Genomic DNA, 10237 nt, shown 5'->3' with positions numbered 1-10237 from the left:
GACTACACTTCCCTCCTATAATGTAAGCACAACAACAAAATCCATACTGGATCCCTACTATCTGGTATATGGCAGGCACTCAGTATTTTTGTAGAATAAGTGCTTGCTATGGGCCAGGTACCATTCTAAGGAAGGTACAGGAACCAATCTACTTAATCTTCCCAATAACACGAGACAGACATTATTGTCATCACCATTGCCCTCCTGTTTCACAGATGAAGAAACTGAGGCACAGAGAAGTTTAGTAATTTGTCCAAGATCAGCCAGTCAATGGTAGAGCCAGGATTTGAACTGAGGGCACAGGCTCTTTACTCACCATGATGTATCATGTCACTCTTAGTTAGCTTAGCTAATGACAACTTCAATGGGTTTCCCCTGTACCAGACTCAGAAATTGAAGTATACCAAAGTGCACTTTCAAAATATCAACAGTTTCCTATAGATGCCTAATACTTTAAAATAATCAGTAATGTGTGATTTTGACCTAAGATTGGTAAACAAAATGTGAGAAAATGTGAGCCACAATTGTGCAGCACTTCAGTGTCTAACTCAGAGACACACAAATGACTGTGGCTTACAGGGAGTGTGCAGGTAATTCTCCCTACTCAACTGAGATTAACACAATTAGCTCTGGTCCATAAAGGGAAAGCTAAGACACAAAAGCTGCAGTGACTTCCAGCAACAGTGGCTGGAAGGGAGCCTCTGCGGGCCCCTCTAGAATTGCAGTAGGTCACACGTGCTCTCTGCTTATTAGTGTAAAACACCCTGGTGATTCACATAATGGAATTTTTAAGCCAAGATGTCACCTAATAGAGGGTATGTTGATACAGCTTTATCTGAGAAGCTGCATAATCATCTTAATGTGGAAAATGCCATAAAGCAATTTGTGCCTTGGAATAAAGAGAGGTGCACTCCCCTGGGAATTACTCCACAAAGGATATCTGGAGATTTTCAGTGACAAACTTACAAGACAACTGGGCAGATGTCTTGTAGAAAAACAGGGTCCAATGGAGACTCTTTGAGGACAGTGGCTATGCCCAGTTCAATTTGGTAAGACTTAGCCGGACCCCTGCCTGCAAGAGCCTCCGGGGACCCCCAGGCTTGCCCATGGTTCCACAGGGGAGAGACGCCTGGCTGTATCTAATCTCCTGGGATATAAAAGTTCCTGCCGGGAATCCTCTCTGCCTCTGGCTTTTGGGCCAAATATTGACTTATGCAAGCCCAGAGACCTTTCATTATCTTTCTACCCCAGACAGCAGAAAGACTGTTTCCTCCCATTTTTTTGGAATTCTCTGAAAGAAATCTCGAGTTCTGGAATACCACCTCCACCCCCAGTCTTCCTTTGACTTGGGACTGTACCATCCTACCTGTCCCAGGCCTTAGCCCGAGAAGGAAGGGGGTTGGCTGGAAGGGAGGGACAGGGATGTCACAAGCACCTGTCACCTGGCATGCCCCCTCACTTCCCTATTCCCCAGCCCCACCCACCCTCACTCCGAGGAGGTCCTGCAAGGCCCTCGCCCTCACGCACGCCCCGACCCGGCCGGGCCCGTTCCTCCCGCCCCAGTCTCCTTCCACCGTCCAATGGCCGAGGGGCAGGGCAAGCTGAGCAAGCCGCGGCAGCCCCGCCGGGTCTCCGCCCTGTTCCCGGTTCCCGAGCCGGGCCCCGGCGGCCTTTAAATGCCGCCCAGGGCCGGCTCAGTGCGGCCCTTGCCACCTTTCTTCTTCGGGTGGCAACAACCGCACCCTGAGGCAGAAAGCAGCACGGACTCCGCAGCCGCGGTCCGGGCAGCTGCAGCCACCTCCGACCTCACGGCCAGCGCCGCCTCCCTCTCCCCTCCCCCTCCTCCTGGGCCTGCCAGCCCGGTTGGCGCCGGGGCCCCAGGCGTGCGCGCGCGCGTGCCCGCGCGTGTGTGCGCGCCCGAGCCATTCTCGGACCCGCGCTCCCGACCCGCGCAGGACCGCCCCGGGATCACCGCCCGCGCGCCGCGTCCCACGTCCCCCGCGGACGGGCGGCCAGCAGGGCACCCCGCCGTGCTGTGCAAGAAGATGGCGGGATCGGTGGCCGACAGTGATGCCGTAGTGGTGAGTGTGGCGGGGTGCACGGGAGGCGCCCCCTTCCCGCCGTCCCGCACGCCGTGCCGCCTGCTCCAGCTGAGCTGCGGTGGAGAGGAGCTGAGGCCCAGCCCTGCGCCCCCGCGTGGGAAGGCGCCGGGTACCTGTTAGCAGGAGCCGCTGTGCACGGCCGGCTGGGGGGTGGGAGGGAGGCGGGTGCCCCGGGGTGGGGGGGCCGCTGGCCCGAGGGACGGTGTTTGGGGCGGACGGCGGGGTGGGGGTGACCGAGAGCCCACTCCGTGCTGTGCGGCCCCCGGCCCGGTGTGTGCACGTTGCACGTGTGAGGGTGCGTGTGTTGGGGCGCGCGCCTCGCGTCCACCCTAGACGTCCCGGGGATTCCCCCTTGGAAATGGGTCCGCGCCGGCGGCTCCCGAGAGAAGTTGAGCGCGGCCGCTCCACTTCAGCCACGTCCCGGAGGACAGGCCTGGGTGACAGCGGGTCCAGAAGCGTTTACGGTCGGAGAGGGGCCTGCCCTCCTATGTCGCGGGGCTCTGGCTCCCCGGTGTGTCTCGACCTTGATTTTGATCTAGATCTGACGAGTCGAGGGATCTTCAGAGGCTTAGCTCCCGGGTACAAAGGACGGGTTTTGTTCCAGAGGTTTTTGGACTGGGAGGCGGCAGCATCTGCAGACACTGCCTGTATTCTGCTGGATTTCGCCAGATTTGTGTAGATTCTTACCGGCTCCCTTCCTTACCCTCCACCGCACCCCCAAAATAAGAGCCTTTGGAAAACCAATCTGTGTGCTTCTATTTTTAGAAACTAGATGATGGACATTTAAACAACTCCTTGGGCTCTCCAGTTCAAGACGACTTGTACTTCCCACGACTGGTAACTGATTTTGTCTGTGTCTGCCTGCACCCTCTTCCTTTCTAACTGCATTTTCTAGTGGGTCAGGTCCTCAGAATCTGAGGGTTTGGCTCTTCCCTTACAGGCTGTAAACTTCCTGTTTCTCCTCTCATCCTTTGCAGATAGTTCCATTTTGTGGGCATATTAAAGGTGGCATGAGACCAGGCAAGAAGGTGTTAGTGATGGGCATCGTTCACCTCAACCCTGAGAGGTAAAGCAGAGGCAGAGTCCTCCTCACCCCAAAACCTGTCAGGCAGTGGCAAGCGCCTGCTCACTCCTGTTTACTGGGCCTGCTCACTCCTCTTCCTCTCCCTGTGGCCAGTGTTGCTAGTTGAAAGTGCCAAGAAAGTACCATGTTCCCATGAAAAGAATGTGTATGAATCCCAGCCATCATTTCTCCAGACAGCTATTTATATCAGAGATTATAAATATAGGCCCACATCATTTTCTCTTTGACCCTTCAGGAGGCCAAAGGATTTTTTTTTTTTTTTAATGGTTTTTAAACATGGTGCTTGGAACAAGAACTATCAGTATAAATGAGAACTAAACTTTACAGGATATTATTTCCCCCGGTCAATTTCTGTGGTTGTTTTTGAGAATTCTGAAATGGATTAAGACACAGATGTTTGGGTGGTTTGGAGTATCTGAAATCCCTAATGTTAGTCATTTTCAACTCCACCAGAATATCTCTGGGGTGACAAAACTAACTAGTTTGATTGTAATTCTACTTCTCCATACATAGTTTCACCTCCTGTGTAAAGAGCCGTATCCCATTAAAAGGAGACAAACCCTGAGAAGAAGGAGGAAATGCGGGAGCCTGGGTCTTTATTAAGTGTTGTTATATCCAACCCTGAATAAATGAGACAATTCTTTTATCAGCTTTGCCATCAGCTTGACCTGTGGTGAGTCAGAAGATCCTCCAGCCGATGTGGCAATTGAACTCAAAGCTGTGTTCTCAGAGCGGCAGCTCCTCAGAAATTCATGCGTGTCTGGTCAAAAGGGTGAAGAACAATCAGCAATCCCTTACTTTCCATTCATCCCAGAACAGCCGTTCAGGGTGAGTACCTCGAGTGTTTCAGCTCTAACCCTGGCAGGGTGATGATGTTCTACTCCTCTAGTGTGCCAAGAACACTTGAAGCAGCCAGAATTTTTGCATGTCCAGGAAATTTGTCACTCGGTGGTAAAAAAAACAAAAAAAGATCAAAAGCGCTGTGTTTGCTGATATGAATTAATACTTGCCATGGTAGCTCTTGGCTCTATTTAGCAGATATATTTAGTAAATAAATCCATATTTACATGTCCAGATTGTTAAGAATATTTTTCTATGCAGTACTCAACATAGTACTAGGTATATAATAGATACCTGTCCCAGAATATCTGATTGATTTATAAATATGAATTTTCCTCATATTTTGCTCAACCTTTAGGTAGAACTAACCCTTATTAGGTATGACCTTTTAAAGAATGTAGTGATTATCGTTTTTTCATTTTCTCTTGTTCCCTTTGCTAATGAGTGCTGGCCATGTCATTATTTCCCTCTCTGGGGTAAGTCTACTGTGTGACTGATTCCTTCCCTTGGGCCTGAATGAGTATAGATTTGCTCCCCACTGTCTATAGGGCAGGAAGCATAGCCCAAACTTCCCATCCAATTAAGCAGCATTAGCAGCACTTTCCTCTATGAAGGGCAATGCCAAATACTAGATGCAAGTCAGTAATGTGTTAGGAAAAGATATACTAAAATGTCAGACCTGGTAATAAAGTTGTCTACATTACAACTTGTTCACAAAAATCACAATAATGGCAACTCAGCTCCGCCTTGCATACACACCTAATAAAACAGAACTACCCTTTACCTGTTGCTCTTCATCTAGATATTTACAAGTGCCTTATGAAGAGTAATTATTTTTCTTCCCATCTTACATTCTGGGGGGAAAAGAATCCATGACTTTTCACATCAGTGATGGAATTAAGAAAAGCATCCCTACCCATTACCCCAGCCCTCCTTCTTTAGGATTCTAATGGCCCCTTAGGCTCCTCTTGACAGTGACAGTTTCTTAATTATGAATCTTAATGCATAGCTCGTGAATGTGAGTAATCAGAGCTTCTGACTGCCAAGAGGAATATAATGCTCCTCAACAACAAAATTGAAATGAAGCCGACCCTTCTTGGTGATAATTTTAGTAATAATATGAAATGAAATGTAACTAATATCACACATGGAATCTCTCCTTATGTGGTGAATACCAATGCTTTTAATGAATACATAGCACAGAACCAGTGATTAATCTCTATGGTGAATTACTAAGGAAAAGAAGAAGAAAAAGCTTTTACCATAAGATATTTCTGTTTAGCCTAAGAAAGCCTTGTTAATTACACATCCTTGGTCCAATGGTAATTACTGTGTAACCTTCTCTCTGCTTTAATGTTTAACAGGTTTTAGTGTCTAGACTATTATTACATGCTACTCATGGGTACCAGTTCTGTTTTGTGAGGGGCTGCTCTGACGGTGGCATAGAATTGTTCAGGGGATGAAAGGGGAGGCATTAAATGCCATATAAACAAATCTAGGCTACTTGACATCACTTTCTGGAGTGCAAGGTGAAGGGAGAAATGTTAAAGCATAAGCAATTTTAAATCTTTAAAGAATATTGAATAGTGTAGAACAGTGATTCACAAAGTGTGTTCCTTGTTCCAGCAACAGCAGCATAACCTTGGAACTTGGTGGAAATGCAGATTCCTAGACCTGACCCTAGACCTACTAAATTGAAACATTTGGGGGCGGAGCACAGTGTTTATGTTCTAACAAGCCTTCTGTATGATTCCAATGCACTCCAACATGTGACAACCAATGAAGATATTGCCTTTCTTTCTCTAAAATGAAGTTTGTTTGTTTTCCCCCACAAGGTTCGTTGAAATTGTGAACTAAGATTATTACTTTGATTTCTCCCAGGTGGAAATTCTTTGTGAACACCCACGTTTCAGAGTGTTTGTGGATGGACATCAACTTTTTGATTTTTACCACCGCATTCAAACATTATCTGCAATTGACACCATAAAGATAAATGGGGACCTCCAGATCACTAAGCTTGGCTGATGTTGTTTAAACCACCTTTATTTCATATAGGACCAGGTGCCACAACTATCTGACTGTGAGTCTGGAAGAAGTGTCTTAACAAGATCTGGAGACTTAAAAAGAAAACAAAAGGCAGGCTTCACTGTCTCTTCTCTCTGTGTAGTTTAAACCCAAAATGACAACTTCAACTGTGGTTTGCCCTTAGGAAGCTGTCGGAACAGACACCGAGCCATTATTCCTAGAACAAAGTAATACATTTATGCTGGATTTTATTCAGACTAAACGGAAATGGATTTGTGATGATTTGTGATTTGGTAGCAAGCTCTTCATCTTTTCAAAGCAAGGTGATCTTTAGAAACAAAAGTGCTAAAAACAGCAGCAACAAGAGACGGTACGCCGACATCAACTCATTTCTGCACTGAAGTGGAATTGCGGAGCACAACCAACATTTTAGTCAGGGTATTTACATAGAATGTAGGTTGTTCAAGGTTTGTTTGATTGTTTTTTGTTTTGGGGGAATTTTTTGCACAGCATAATGTTAATTCAAATTTTTAAAGCTTTCTCATATTTATTTATACTCAACATATGTATTAGACAATGATTAATGTCTCAAGAACAGCAAGTTATGAACTTTGAATGTACAAATGTCTTAGTCCCGAGGGGGAAAAGTACATATTACAATTATGAAACAGAGGAATTTCTACCTTAAAGAATTGAATTATATCCTCCAGGCCCTTAATCTTAGGGTCTCTTGATATAAATTACTGTAAGTGCTTTTGGGAAGGCTTTGCAACATTTCGATAAAAAACTGCTTATCAAGTTATTGAGAGTTACGTAAAATTCTATTTACATTGTTTTTTCTCCTTGCTGTGAATTAGCACAGTATTGGCTTCCGTAAGACTGACTAGCTACTTTTCCCTAGATTTACATAAAAGCTCATTAAGTTGCTATTTAATTGACAACATACGAGGTGATTGCATAGACAATTTTTAAATGACTATTATATAAACTGTTAAGAGTATAATATGAAAATGATTCTGGAGTGTCGTGTAAAGCAGAAGCAAATAGCCCCAAATAACTTACTTGCAAATAATTTACATCAATGTAAGCTATTAGCTCATGTATCACTTTAATTATGTGACCCTCACCAGTATCCGTAAGCAACGCCTTTGCAGCTTCAGAGTAGAGGATGCTTCCTACTTTGTGGGCTCTGCTGAGAAACTAGGATAAGATGGGCTGCAGATTAGGAAATGATCCGTTAGTTTATCTGAAAGGTTAACGCCCAGAACTCCAGGTCTTTGAGTCCAGCCAATAGTGCGAATGCTTCCAATTAAGCTGTCGGCGTTTCCCTGCACTAAATGTGACCACAGGGCCCAGGATGGTCGGAGTTCTGGGTGCTGGACTCCCCAGATTGCACTGGCCCTAGAGAGAAGGACTCTTGGCATTGCTTTGGTCAGGAAGTGTGGGTTGGAGGGGAAGGGGTGCTGAGGTAGGGGTGTATTTATCTATAATTTAGGTTTTGTTTGTACAGCATACTGTGTCTTGTTATGACATGTCCTTGTCCTGCTTTGCTTTTGAGTTTTTTTATACAACATGCAGAGGCACTGAAGTGACCACGTCATATTCACGTGTCAAGAATGTAGATAGTGTTTCAGTACCAAAGTCTAAGAAGAGGCAAACTAAAATTGTGAATTTTTTATAGGTGATATATTTGGATTCTTCTCAACTTTGAAACTGTTTAGCACAGTTCCATTGTGTTATATAAGAAGATACTTTACCCAACAAGACTGGCTGAGCATTGAAAAGCTTTACGGACCAGCTGACTTAATCAGCCATATTCCGTGAAGAGGGCTCTTCTGTGGCTCCAGGTATTTTCAAGCCTGTGATTAACTTCTCGTGACTTGTAAAGCCACTACATTTTGAGGAGGAATGTTTGTAGAAAGACAGAGGGCACCCTGAAATATACTGTTTATAGGGGTTTTGATTCTACTTGTGGTGGAAGACTCCCAGTGGAGGTTTCCTTTGGGTGGCCATCCATTCCCATGCACTGCATAATTCAGCAGAAACTAGAGGAGGTGGGAGTGTAACTGATTGGAATTGACACTGTACTCTACCTATCAGCAGACTGGTTAGCAGCCAAGCCCTTAGGCAGCTTAGTGTAAAGACACACTGTTAACCCTTCCTTTCTCTGCAAGGCCAGTGGGAACCTCTTGGTTAAGCCTATTGGACTTCAGCTAAATGACGTGCTGGTCTGATTCAGATATAGCTAAATCAGCAGGGACCTAATCTAGCTGTACTGATCATTAGCTGTAAACTGGAAACAATGTTCATATCCTCTCATTGGCTTGTGAGGTCTAAGGTGGGAATTCAGGATGGAAAGTGCAATTGAAAGCTTCACAGGAAAGCATTTGGGTATGTAAGGAGTGATTTCTAACCAGAGCCCTCATTTTGCAATGTGACCAAAACCGAGGAGTGTAACTAACAATCAGGTTCTGGTGGAATAAAAAGCAGCTTTAGACAATCCGTCCATTTCTGCATCAAAATTGGAGTGAGTGTGTATATCTCCTTAAAAGTTAACAGAAGTGACTTCTACTTCCTGGGCTATCCCAGAATTGTCTTAAAATTATTATTTTTTTAAATTTGAAACCCCATCTCAAATCTCGCCAACCCCCGTTCAAAACACCCTAACAGATCACTCTTAGAATTGATGGTGATTTGTTAAAATGGCAAATCCTTTCATTTGTCTTGAAAAGAAAATATCCAAAAGAGGGAGGAAGCTCTTGCCTTGAGACAAACAGCTTTGGCATTTTCTGGCATTAATGTAGAAATAATGTTCCTCTGATGGGATATTTTCAAAGAAACACTTTCTTATTGACTGCGTGGTGTAAAATGTGCTAAATGTGTTCTTACATTATTATGTCACTGCTGAAAGTTATTTGCACTATAATAAAGGAATTTTCTACAAAATGGTTTCCAGTTGATAGCATGCTAAATTTGGCACCAGGTACAATGTCCTTAGCATAGACCTTATGGTACAGCAGTGTTCCCTGACTTTCACACTCATACTTGAAGACCACGTGTTCCTATGTGATAAACTGATCAAAGGAAGGAAATTGTCTCAGGGCCCTCAGAGACCTAATGAGTTTATGTTATGTATGCAATGGGTTATTTTCAAATATGATTCACAGACAATAAATTCACTGGTGTTGGGCAATACAGTTCTGAATTTTTACACATGCATAGGTTCATGTAACTACCAACTCAATCAGGGTACAGAACTGTTCCATCACCCCAAAGAATTCACTTGTGCTACATACATCCTTGTAATTAAACTTGTCCCCTACTCCTAACCCTAATCAGGTAGCCAAAGATCCATTCCCCATTCCCTGTCGTTTTTCTGGATGTCACAAAGAGGATTCTACAGTATGTCATCTTTTGAGGTTGTCTTTTTCCATTTGCATGATGCATTTGAGATTCATGTGTGTATCAATCGTTCTTCCTTAGTATTACTAAGTATTTCTATGTTGTATAGGTCTACCAGTTTCTTTATCCTTTCATCTGTTAAGGATGCAGTGGGTTCTTAATAAATCATAAAATTCAGTTTTAGCACACTATACACAAGAGAAATATTGCATTTCCTTTGCCTTCTCTTTCCTGTGGTTTGAATGATTAGGAAGGACACTTGATCCCTTGGCTGTTCTGCCTACAAGTAAAACTGTCTTACAGAAGTTTGCCTAGTTTCAGTTATGGGTGGTGGGCAGAGAAATATGAACTCCCATGCTGGATCTAGGGTCCTACTTATACCTTAATTGGTTTTATTAATTCCTTTATTTTTATTTTATTTTTTTTAGTTTTTTAAGGACGCAAAGCTGTGAGGCTGGTCTCTGTCACAGCTTTTGCAGTTAAGTACAGGCAGAGAGAGTCCGGTTAAAGGGGAGACAATTTGCTGAGGCTGTTGGGCAGTTAGGAGAGCTTCCCGTGCCCCTCCCCCCCCCACCCCCACCCCCCACCCCCCCATAGCTAGGAAGGTCCCTTAGGGCATATGACATTAATGGAGGCACAAAAAATAATTTTTGCTCTTACCTTCCAAGTTCTAGCTGGGCTAATCAAATTAACATGAGACCGATTAATAAGAGAAAATGTCCAAAATTCATTATGGATGTGCCTGAGGGAGTGCCATAAGACATTGGGCACTTGACATTTGCGT

The 10237-nt window shown here is 44.6% G+C and overlaps 1 protein-coding gene across 1 annotated transcript; it reads left to right on the top strand.

The window, feature by feature from the left end:
• The first annotated feature begins 1582 nt into the window (after positions 1 to 1582).
• On the top strand, positions 1583 to 8997 carry LGALSL (galectin like). The gene is made up of 5 exons (XM_074332060.2): positions 1583 to 2081; positions 2868 to 2939; positions 3080 to 3168; positions 3837 to 4014; positions 5908 to 8997. The coding sequence occupies exons 1-5, from the start codon at positions 1677 to 1679 to the stop codon at positions 6049 to 6051; spliced, it is 888 nt and encodes a 295-aa protein (XP_074188161.2). The 5' UTR covers positions 1583 to 1676; the 3' UTR covers positions 6052 to 8997.
• The last annotated feature ends 1240 nt before the right edge of the window (positions 8998 to 10237 follow it).

Source organism: Rhinolophus sinicus, chromosome 2 (genome assembly GCF_057876585.1).
Source record: "Rhinolophus sinicus isolate RSI-liver-muscle chromosome 2, RSI-T2T, whole genome shotgun sequence".
Taxonomy (NCBI): Eukaryota; Metazoa; Chordata; class Mammalia; order Chiroptera; family Rhinolophidae; genus Rhinolophus; species Rhinolophus sinicus.
This window is presented reverse-complemented; position numbering and strand designations above follow the sequence as displayed.

What these genes read in the sequence shown, in the direction of transcription:
- LGALSL (XM_074332060.2), top strand. Translation starts at nt 1,677, where the DNA reads ATGCCGCCCAGGGCCGGCTCAGTGCGGCCCTTGCCACCTTTCTTCTTC. An exon ending in CCGACAGTGATGCCGTAGTG is followed by an intron (nt 2,082 to 2,867) that starts GTGAGTGTGGCG and finishes TTCTATTTTTAG; the next exon opens with AAACTAGATGATGGACATTT. An exon ending in ACTTGTACTTCCCACGACTG is followed by an intron (nt 2,940 to 3,079) that starts GTAACTGATTTT and finishes CATCCTTTGCAG; the next exon opens with ATAGTTCCATTTTGTGGGCA.